We start from the raw sequence: 11,333 nt of genomic DNA, 5'->3' as shown, positions 1-11,333 counted from the left end.
TTTTTTTTTTTTTTTTTTTTTTTTTTTTTTTTTTTTTTTTTTTTTGGTTGGTTGTACGATGTAGCTCTGGTACTAGTAAGGGGAGGCCTAAGTTCATTCCCTTCAATGATTCACTGTTTGAGACCACAATGCAAATTTTTCAAACGTCTTTTGCCTTCAGAAACAAGTAATGAAACTGTCTTTTCTGGTCTCTGAATCATTTGTTGTCATTTGTTGTCATTTGTTGCCTAAAATTGGTGTCACTACTTTCTCCTGCAGACAAATTCCTCTTGGCAATGGAAAAGCATTGCAGTTCGTCTATAGCAGCAAGCAGTTCAAAACCAAGGGTGGTCTGGCAGCAGGAGCTGCAACAACTAACGTTTACCGTAACCCGAAATTCAAAACCACGATGAAAGCAATCCAGTCGCAAAGTTGCAGCCCAGATGAGGTCATCTTTGGCTCCGACTTCCACCAATCTTTGTATTGCCATCTCTTGTGTGGGCTGATCTCCCGAGATGAAATTGAGTCGGTGTTCTCCTCTTTTGCGCACAGCATTATCCTTCCTTTCAAGACTTTTGAGCAAGTATGGGAAGAGCTCTGCACCAACATTCGAGACGGGGTTCTCTCGAGTTGGGTCACTGATCCCTCGATTCGTGCAGCCATGTCGAAATTGCTCAAGCCAGATCCTGAATTGGCTGATTTGATCTATAAAAAATGTGCAGGATTGATTAATTGGTATGGATTGATACCAGAGCTGTTTCCCAATGCCAAGTACATTTATGGGATCATGACAGGCTCGATGGAGCCTTACCTGATGAAACTGAGGCACTACGCGGGGCATTTGCCGCTGATAAGTGCCGATTATGGTGCTTCAGAAGGATGGATTGGAGTTAATGTTAACCCGATGTTGCCCCCTGAAATGGCCACCTTCGCTGTAATTCCAAACATTGGATACTTCGAGTTCATCCCGCTTAAAGCAAATGCTCAAGATCAGGAACAGGAGGGAGCGCAGGAGAACAAGCCGGTTGGTCTGACCGAAGTCAAGATCGGTGAAGAGTACGAAATAGTTGTCACCAATGTTGCAGGTAATTCCTTCCAATTTATGACATTATATACGACCTTGCTTTCAAGATATCCACAAGTGTCTGACCGAAGCGTTTATTACGGTCATTGCAGGGCTGTACCGTTATAGATTAGGAGACGTGGTGAAAGTGATGGGGTTCCACAATGCAACACCAGAGCTGAAATTTGTGTGCCGGAGCAACCTTCTGCTGAGCATCAACATGGACAAGATCACGGAGAAGGACCTGCAGCTGGCAGTGGAAGCAGCAAGGACCGTACTGGCAGCAGAGAAGCTGGAACTGGTGGAGTTCACAAGCCATGCAGACATAACAAGCGAGCCTGGGCACTATGTGATATTCTGGGAGATAAGCGGGGAGGCAAAGGAGGAGGTGCTGATAGAATGCTGCAACCGTCTGGACAAGGTGTTCCAGGAAGCGGGGTCCGTGAGCTGGAGAAAGGGGAAGGCCACTGGAGCCCTGGAGCTGAGAGTGGTCCGTAAGGGAACTTTTCATAAGATCATGGAACATTATGTGTCCTTAGGATCGGCTATGAGTCAGTACAAAACCCCTCGTGCTGTTGGCTCCACCAACACCGCCGTCTTCGACATCTTGTGCTCCAATGTTGTCAGCTCCTATTTCAGTACTGCCTTCTAAGTTTTTGCTTTCCTTGTCTCTCTTTTCTCCCCCACAGCGCATGTCACCACAGCTCCTCCCCTTCCCCCCCTCGCCCATGTACCAGCAATTTACCATCAAATTATTAGGTTAAAAGGTTTGAATACTATTATTCTAATCTTTATTCGGCCACTAATCATCTCAATCCCTTACCACATGCTCACATTGGAGGAAAATTTCCACAACGTCGCCCAACATAGTATTGTTTCGCATGGAATTTGTATGATTAAGATATTGAAAAGGCATATACACTTTATTGGGATAGATAATGACTTCTTTCAATTTAAGTCTGTTTGAGTCATCCCATTATCGCTCTCATTTGAATGTGCATGTACCTCTTATTTACTCGGCTCTCACAATAACTTTAATTTTATTTTAATTTTTTCAAATTCAAAAGTTAATTTCATTAAGAAAAAGGACCATCTTGCAAATAAACCCAAAAAATGTCCGTGCGTGCTAGAGACGGAGAAGAAAAAGGCGAGGATAATGGGCCGTATCTCAATAATTTTGTAGAATTGCATTGGCAGCTAGGCCCACAGTCTACATGCTCGAGGTGGACTAGGCCCATTGTCCCACACCTATATCAGCTGGGCCCAGCTACTTATTAGTTTTATTTATTTATTCTAATAATAATAAATAATAACAATAAAAATGAAAATAAAAAGTACAGAAAATGATTTTGTCTCTTGAGTGCACATAATGCTATCGTTCCCTTTTCTGCCCAACATTTTGACCAATTAAATTCTTTCTTCACCTTGGATGCTAATTAATTTGGATAAACTTATAAAATAATGACCATTTTCATTTATATGGATGCTTTTCGCTCTATGTTACGGTTAAGACGTGTTATTCGTGCCCCCATGTCGGATGTCTCAGTCATGCTTGTTCAAAACGTATTTTATATGGTCGCATGCCCGTTCAAACCCTTTTTACCTACTTTCATTTTAGATAAGTCTTCCTATTTCTTGTTGTGTCAATATAAGACTGTATGACCAATCACCAAAAATCATATCTTCATCCACCATATTAAAATGCTTCAAAATGTAGTATAGAAATACGTGATTAGTTGTAATTCTTTATACATGAGTTATATGCTATAAAATCCGGTAAATATAAATATATATATATATATATGTATATAGTATGTGTTCCCATTGTGTTTTGATTGGTTGAGGTCTGTTTGGCTTTCACTTCTTTTCACGACCAACAGCCAAACACTCCCTTTTTCTCTCTCCTCTTTATTTATTTATTTATTTATTTTTATTTGAAACCCATTTTTGTAAAAAGATGTTAATGGGAGAGTATCAATTTTACAGTCTTTTGTGGGGCCCACTTACCCCACCCCCCTTTTTATTCTTCCACTCCCACCAAAAAATAAATAAATAAATAAAAAAAATAAAAAAGTGGAGTGGCAATATCAAAAGCTTAAACTTCATGGGTCTCTCTCTGCCTTTTGCTTTTGCTTTTGTTGGAGAAGCTTAAACAATTTCAAACATTCGAAAAAGAATTTTGATTTATTTCTTCAAATATTCCCAAAAGAAAATTAATGAAAATTACCTTTTAAATATCACCATTTTCGACCTATTCTCTGTGGTCAAACATTCCAAAAAGATAATTAATTATACGTTTCAATCTTTTTTGAATTTTGTAAATTTCTTTTAATCATCTAATTTTATTTATACAATGTCTCCCCCGTTACCATGGGAAGCCTATCTGTGCGGGAAGGGAAGCAAACAAAAACCCGCGCTACCAAACACAAGAAATTGGTGCTTTTCTCATTCCTAGCTTCATAACGCCAACGCAGTTCTTCTTCTTCTTCTTCTTCTTCTTCTTCTTCTTCTTCTTCTTCTTCTTCTTCGTTTTCCGAGATTTTTCTGACCCCCAAATGTCACATTTCGGAACCTGATTTTCAGGTTTTGCTGCATTCATACCATCATGGGATTTCTTTCTTTTCTTTAGCTCTTCTTCTCGTTTCTCCTTACCCATCATCATCATACTTCACGCGCTCTTCTGGGTTTGCTCCATTTTCTTCATTCTTCCTTTCATCGGCTCTTACTTCCGAGTTTCTGCAATGTCGGGTTCGGCCAAATTGCGGCTGGTTCGATGCCCCAAGTGTGAGAATCTTCTCCCGGAGCTCGCTGATTACTCTGTTTATCAGTGCGGTGGATGCGGTACCGTTCTACGAGGTATTTTCTTCTTCTTTATTGTCTTCTTCCACCTCAATTCATGTTATGGGTCATTGTAATTATTTGGGAAAATTTAACTGCTGGAATCAAATTTGGGGCTGTTGGTTCATGGAATTTTAAAAGTGGAATGCCCTTTTTGTTCTTTGTTTTTCACAGCCAAGGTTAGAAATCAGGAAGAAGATTCTTTATCTTTTAAGTCTGATGAAGAACGGGTTGGTGGGTCGTCTACTAAATCCTCTAATACTCTCGAGAAAGGGTCGGTTGATTTAAGTGATGTCTCTGATGTGGATTTCAAGTTGAGTCCTGATTCCTTGCCTTGTGATCTAAATGGCTTAGAGAAGGAAAAAGTGTTGGATGCTGAGAAATGTGAAGAACACTTCAATGGCAAGACTGATAAATGGGGTGTTCACAGGGATCTTAGCTCGAATATGGATAATGATGGTTTGAGTTATTCGATGGGGATGAAACAAGTGGATATGAATGTTCGAATCAACTCGAGCACGCTTGGATCGGGAAGAGAATTGGATTGGCGAAGGGGAGAAACAGGTGGGATGGAGGAGGAGGGGGTTGAGAAGAACTCAAGGGATAATATGAAAAACGTGAGATTCTCGACTTCTAACCTTAAAGACGATCAAACGAATTATCGGTTCGATCTTGTTTCTGGCGTCGAGGAGCTTATAAGAACTAGAGGCAATGCCAGTGGAGCTGATAAAGTTAAGCACCTTGAACAGGACCGGCTTGAACTTTTGAGGAAGCTGGATGAGTTGAAGGATCAACTTGGTCAGTCTTGCAATATAGTTCATAATCCGAACCAAACTGGTCCAGTCAGTTGTGGGGTGAAGCCTGCTAAACCTTTTTATCACTCCGGGGCTTGGCCTATGGATGGTTCTTTAGGGTCTGACCAATGTGTTGCAGGTCCTTCGTTTTCCAATTGTAGTCCAATGCCTGCTCATGGCTATTGTCCATCGATGCATAATCCAAATAATGCATCTCGTTTAGGGGACCATTTTGGATCACAAATGTTTAGAGGAAACTCCTACCACTTTTCGTGTGCGCATCAACAAACCCCTCACCAATGTCATTCTGGCCATTATGTCGATACCGGTTTGGATCTATTCGGTCACTACCCTCCTAATCCTCCCTTTCATCAGCCTTCTTGCTCCTGCTTCCAGTGCCAAAATAGATATCCACATGTTCCAGCTCCAGTACCTGGTGCTTACTATAATAGAAGGTTCCCTGATCGTCCAAACAATCCTTCACTATATTCTCATGAAAACGCTACTGCTTGTGGTGCACGTGGTAACAATATTAGGACTGCTAATCCTCCCCTGAACTTCCGTGATCGACAAGCCCCCTCGACATGGCCAACTGACTTCAGTTCTGAGATTGGTGGTATCGTTGGCAGTCGTCCTCGGAGGACAGTCTTAGCGAGTGGTGGTCGTAATTGCTATCCAATAGCTGGTGGTGCTCCATTTCTAACATGTAATAATTGCTTTGAAATGCTGCAACTTCCTAAGAAGCTAATGTTGGTAAAGAATCAGCAAAGTGTTCGTTGTGGGGCTTGTTCTACAGTAATCAAATTTACTGTTATCAACAAGAAACTTGTTTTCTCCAATCATTCACGGGCAAATCCGTTGCCCTCAGAGGTTGATGATTGTGATGGTCAGGCAGTCAGGGATTATAATTCAAAATTGAACGGCTACTCGAACCGTACTAATTTCTCCTCCGATGATTATGATAACACAGTTTACGATTTCGAGTCACTAGATAATGAGCCTGTGCTACTACAGCCGGTCGGGACAGGTTTAAGCTCAGCTAAACAACAAGAGATGCAAAGTTTTCATCCTTCATCTTCAAGTACCTCAGATGATGAAGACAGTCCAGATGTTTTAACCGTTCCAAGGGAAGCTACAAACAATTTACACAATATCAAAACGACACGCTCGCATCCCCTTCCTGGTTCACCTCTTCCGTCATACTTCGATTACTCGGCTAATAATCAGGTGACAAACAGGTTTGCGAAGGGAAATAGAAGTAGCCGTTCAGATCAGGAGAATGTGAAACCAAATAAGGTCACCTCACGGCAGAATTCTTTGAAAGAAGCATCACTAGCAACTGAGATGGATGTGTCAATGAATGAGTACTCTAACACTGTGGCGTTTCATGAGTCACAGGATGCAAATAAAGAAGATAGCCAGCCAAGAGTCAATAAAGGAGGGGAATCCTTTTTTGCAAACATTATCAAGAAGAGCTTTAGAACTAATCAAGCAGATGAACGGAGCAGAAGTAATGTTTCAGTTAATGGACACTTAATCCCATATCGAGTGGTCAAGAAAGCTGAAAAGCTTGCTGGTCAAATCCATCCAGGAAACTACTGGTAAGCATACTCAAACGTTTTCTATGTTAATTTGGTTTTTGGGTAAGCTCCGTCCAATCATTTGACATAACTTAAACTGCTATATGCTGCTGACATAGTGGTCAAGGGACACGTTAAAAGAAAAAGTAAAAAGAGTTGTGGTGGGGTTGTAATGGTAGTCACCTAGCTAGGATAGATTAAATCGCTACGAATGTCTTAACTTTAAGATATGATTTGTGTAACGGCCCAAGCCCACTGCTAGGAAACATTGTCTTCTTTGAGTTTTCCCTTTCGAGTTTCCTCTTAAGGTTTTTAAAATGCATCTGTTAGAGAAAGGTTTCCACACCCTTATAAAGAATGTTTCGTTCTCCTCACTTGACGTATGATCTCACAATTTGTCTCCATTTCTTTTATGGTTTTCTGATACAAGACATGCGTATATGTGGTTCTTCTTTTTATGTAATCTGTCATGATGTATGGCTAGCCGTTTATGTGCAAGTTTTTTTAGCAAAAGTAGAAGGCATGCATTGAAGAGAAGTGGATGCTTTTTACTGTACACTTTTGGTGTTGTTTACCAATTCCAAATTGTACTACGGCCCACTTCACAAATTCCTTCTGTCGCTTGTCCCCTTTGTGCTGATATCACTTAATTAATTGCAATCAGGTACGATGCTCGAGCCGGATTCTGGGGAGTCATGGGCGGACCTTGTCTTGGCATAATTCCGGTAAGATTGAAGTTTTAACGTAACAGCTTAAGCTCACCGCTGATAGATATTGTCCTCTTTAGGCTTTCCCTTACATTTAAGTTGATGCATTGTCTTGCCTCGTTCTCATATCGTTCATTATCTTAATTTGCAGCCTTTCATAGAAGAATTCGACTACCCCATGCCAGAAAAGTGTGCTGGAGGGAATACTGGTGTTTTTGTGAATGGCAGAGAGCTTCACCTAAAGGACCTGGATTTGCTTGCTGGTAGAGGGCTTCCCACTTCAAGACACAGATCATACATTATTGAAATCTCCGGGCGAGTCCTTGACGAGGACACTGGAGAAGAGCTGGAAGGCCTCGGAAAACTCGCTCCGACGTAAGTGCCAAACCAACACACTTTTGTTTGTTTATGCTAATAATACACTCATGTGGCTTTCTAATCTGTTTATGCTAATTAATATACACACCTTTTCTGAATCAGAGTTGAGAAGGTAAAGCATGGATTTGGCATGAAAGTCCCAGGAACAGCTTGTTAATCAACAGAACATCATTATATGGGGCAGCTAGTTTGTTTGTTGTCTAAATTACCAGCGTTTGTGTTATCTGTTCTGTTACCTTAGTTAGTGTCTGTGTTCCATGTCCTGAATGTGTCTGTAAATGGTTGATTCCTTCCTTCCTTCCTTCGAGCTGTATTCATCTGTTCATAAGTTACTGAGTTTTCCATCATTCTTTCTTCAAAGAAAAAATGAAATCTTTTTGGTGTACTGTCGGTGGGTTTATACAGAGTCTCACAATTGCACTCTTCTTGACAGCAAACTTAGCTATTGTGTGGCACAGCCAACTTAGGTTCGCATGTCTTTAGAGAAGCATAACCGTGACGCCGAAGATAAACATTAAAAGAAAAAAAAAAAGTCATAATATTATAGGGAGAGATGAAGGGTAGTTTTGTCTTTGAATGTTTGTAGCATGGCATCCCTTGGAGGAGAGGAGTCCGGTCACAGTCACCGTGAGCGTGACAGGCGGTGATGTTGGAATTTCTTTCTGAAAACATGTAACTTTGATGACAGTACATAACCAAAAAAAGAGAAGAAAAAAAGAAAAAAAGAAAAGGAATAAAGAAAAAGAAAAAGGGTTCTGTTGAGTCTAGAAGAATGTATTTTTAACTAAAGATGCTTTTTTGAAATCAGTCCAAACCTTTTTTAAAATATATATATAAAGCTAAAAAGCCTTCACGTAAAAAATTTTATTTTACCCTGGTAACAGCTTTTACTTTTTACTTTTTACATTTTTTTTTTTTTAATTTCATCCAATGCGACCTAAAATCTTATGGTATAAAATTAAGTCCAAAAAATCCTTTCAAATTTATAACTATTAACAATATTCTAACTTAAATGTCTTTTCATGTGGTTTGAATTTATAAAATGCACCCAAAAAGTATTGTATCAGTAGATTTCTAAATCAAAGTCAATTCAATAATATAAATGGCAAGTTCTCCTTAACAAACGTATTTTGAATAGGAACCGAAAGGCTAAGGTTACATTCTCCCGATATATTAATATATATTAAAAAATAAAAAATCTTTCATTTTTGTAGTTTAATTGTTATTTTAGAAATAAAGTAGTGGGGCAACTAAATTTGAAATAAATATATGGTTATTCATTTATTACGTGTTTTATTTTTAATATATTTTAAATTTGTAGAAAAGTGAGGCGGAAATAAATGATGGTCTGCCGCCCTCGTTGACAGGCCGAGCCCTTACAAAAATCTGTGAACCAACAAAGACAACAAGCCCACCTAAACCATCCATGGTTCGAAGGCCTCCGCGTCATGGACCCGACCCCCCACACAACACGCTCACCAAATATTTAAATAAATGATTTACACGTGGGACCAAGTCAAATAGTTATTGTATAATGTGCATCTTTTTGTAGATCAATTATGAACCTTTTGAGATTAAGAGATGATTGAAAAAAACTTTACCACCTTCATTCGTGTGTTCATCATCATGTCATAATATTTGCATCATTTATACTCGATTAATGCCTTTTCCTTCACATCCACCCATGTTTCCCCACACATTATTATTAAATTTGTGTTACAACTACTAAGTTCAAACCTAATTTAATTTATAACAATTTGTTATTAACAAGGATAGATTTCTTTAATTTGTAATGCCCCATGTTTTCAAGTAGGATAAAGAGGAATTGTTTATTGAGTTTATATCTGTCCAACAAGCATCTTACCAATATTGCATCTTACCAATACTGTAAGGTGGGTAAGGAATACATCTCATTGTTACTCCTTCCATGAAACAAAAAAACAAAGGCACCAAAGTAAATAATATCATATTACTGCGAAGAGTTGTTGTAGTTTTTAATCCATTTTATGAGATGGATAGATTAAATAAAAAGTTAATTTTTAAAAATAATATATATGTAAGCTTCTAGTAGATGAAGTGTTTTAGACGTCATTTTTGACGTTAGTATCAACCCAATAATGCATGGGCGTGCTACAAGAAAGACTTGGGTCATGAACCACGGCTCAATTTTATAAGGAGCTCTAAGGCATAAGGCTTACGTTTGATCTGACATCACATGTTCTTCTCTGTTCTTCTCTGTTCTTTCCACCCCTTTGCTGCCTTCTATATAATTCCCCTCTTTCCCCTTTCCTTCATTCATCGCATTTCAAAATTCAAACCCACTTTCTCTTCTCTACTTTTCCTTCCTTTTCTATTAACCATAACCGCCGCCGCCTCCATGGAAGCTCCACCGTCCATCCCTCATCTGGCTCTTTTACCAAGCCCTGGAATGGGCCATCTCATTCCACTCATCGAGTTCGCCAAACGCCTTCTCTCCCACCACCGTTTAACCATCACATTCGTAATCCCTTCCGATGGTCCGCCGTCCACGCCTCAAAAGGCCGTCCTCGATTCTCTCCCTGCCGGCATCGATTACCTCTTCCTCCCGCCGGTTAGCTTCGACGATCTTCCCGATGCCTCCAAAATTGAAACCATCATTACTCTCACCATTTCTCGCTCTCTCCCTTCCCTTCGGAACGTACTCAAATCCATGGTCGCTAATTCCAACCTCGTTGGCTTGGTCGTCGATCTTTTCGGCACCGACGCCTTCGATTTAGCCAAAGAATTCAACATTTCCTCTTATATGTTCTTCCCCTCCACCGCCATGTTTCTTTCCTTTGCTCTGTTTTTACCCAAACTCGATGAATCCGTCGCCGGCGAGTTCCGCGACCTCCCCGAGCCAATCAGAATCCCGGGATGTATTCCGATTCAAGGCAAAGATCTGTTGGACCCAGTTCAAGATCGGAAGAACGAAGCCTACAAATGGACGCTTCACAACGCGAAGAGGTATGCTTTAGCAGATGGGATTTTTCTCAACAGCTTCCTGGAATTGGAGCCCGGAGCAGTAAATTATCTGCAAGAAGAGGAAGCAGGGAAGCCCCCTGTTTACCCAATTGGACCATTGGTGAAAATCGACGCAAATGAGAAGGAAGAAAGGGCAGAGTGTCTGAAGTGGCTGGACGAACAGCCACATGGGTCTGTTCTGTTTGTGTCATTTGGAAGCGGTGGCACTCTGTCGAGCCATCAAATTAACGAATTGGCATCGGGATTGGAAACGAGTGGACAGAGATTCATATGGGTTGTTAGAAGTCCAAGCGATAAAGCCGCAAACGCCACCTATTTCAGCGTCCAAAGTCAGAGGGATCCATTGGATTTCTTGCCAGAAGGGTTTGTAGAGAGGACCAAAAACAGAGGCCTGGTGGTGCCGTCGTGGGCGCCGCAGGCTCAGATCCTCAGCCACAGCTCCACCGGCGGGTTTTTGACACACTGTGGATGGAATTCAACTTTAGAGAGCGTGGTTAATGGGGTTCCTCTGATTGCTTGGCCGCTGTACGCAGAACAGAGGATGAACGCAGTGATGCTAACAGAGGAGATTAAAGTGGCGTTGAGGCTGAAAACAAATGAGAAAAATGGGATTGTGGAGAAGGAAGAGATTTCGAAAGTGGTGAGATCGGTGATGGAAGGGGAAGAGGGGAAGAAACTGCGTCGGAAAATGAAAGATTTGAAGGAAGCAGCTGAAAGAGTTGTTGGAGAAGATGGATCATCCACCAAAATAGTGAGTGATGTGGTAAACACTTGGAAGGCCAGAATTTCCACGTAGGAAAATTAGATAATTTTTTCTTTCCTTTTGTTGCATTTACAAATCCTCTGCTGTATCTTCATCGTGTTCTTCGTTTATTCATCTAAAAAAATGTCACTTATTTTACTTGCCTACAAGGATGAAAATATCTAATTTAAATTGACGGATATATCCACGTGGATATTTGGATATCCACCAATATTCTAGTAAAAAAAT

At 40.4% G+C, this 11,333-nt stretch overlaps 3 protein-coding genes across 6 annotated transcripts in view; all 3 read left to right on the top strand.

Annotated features, from left to right (window-relative positions):
• The window catches only part of LOC111432047 (jasmonic acid-amido synthetase JAR1-like), a 3,088-nt gene extending 1,313 nt beyond the window's left edge, over nucleotides 1–1,775 (top strand). For 3 of the 4 annotated variants that reach the window (XM_023068840.1, XM_023068841.1, XM_023068839.1), the window contains 3 exons: nucleotides 65–166; nucleotides 259–1,064; nucleotides 1,156–1,775. In XM_023068840.1, coding sequence (XP_022924608.1) covers nucleotides 65–166; nucleotides 259–1,064; nucleotides 1,156–1,694 — 1,447 coding nt within the window. In that variant the 3' untranslated portion in view covers nucleotides 1,695–1,775. The remainder of the gene's footprint in view (nucleotides 1–64; nucleotides 167–258; nucleotides 1,065–1,155) is intronic. The other variant, XM_023068842.1, reaches the window with a different exon arrangement.
• A 1,638-nt stretch (nucleotides 1,776–3,413) lies between these two features.
• LOC111432200 lies at nucleotides 3,414–7,714 on the top strand. Its single transcript, XM_023069055.1, has 5 exons — nucleotides 3,414–3,898; nucleotides 4,055–6,275; nucleotides 6,919–6,979; nucleotides 7,113–7,336; nucleotides 7,442–7,714. The coding sequence occupies exons 1-5, from the start codon at nucleotides 3,784–3,786 to the stop codon at nucleotides 7,494–7,496; spliced, it is 2,676 nt and encodes an 891-aa protein (XP_022924823.1). The 5' UTR covers nucleotides 3,414–3,783; the 3' UTR covers nucleotides 7,497–7,714.
• A 1,837-nt stretch (nucleotides 7,715–9,551) lies between these two features.
• On the top strand, nucleotides 9,552–11,258 carry LOC111432191 (hydroquinone glucosyltransferase-like). Its single transcript, XM_023069043.1, has one exon. It carries the CDS (start codon nucleotides 9,555–9,557, stop codon nucleotides 11,136–11,138), a length of 1,584 nt encoding a protein of 527 aa, XP_022924811.1. The 5' UTR covers nucleotides 9,552–9,554; the 3' UTR covers nucleotides 11,139–11,258.
• Nucleotides 11,259–11,333: the final 75 nt, after the last annotated feature.

This window comes from Cucurbita moschata, unplaced genomic scaffold, assembly GCF_002738365.1.
Source record: "Cucurbita moschata cultivar Rifu unplaced genomic scaffold, Cmos_1.0 Cmo_Scf00037, whole genome shotgun sequence".
Classification (NCBI taxonomy): domain Eukaryota; kingdom Viridiplantae; phylum Streptophyta; class Magnoliopsida; order Cucurbitales; family Cucurbitaceae; genus Cucurbita; species Cucurbita moschata.
The sequence above is the reverse complement of the archived record's forward strand: the minus strand, read 5'-3'. Positions and strand labels throughout refer to the sequence as shown.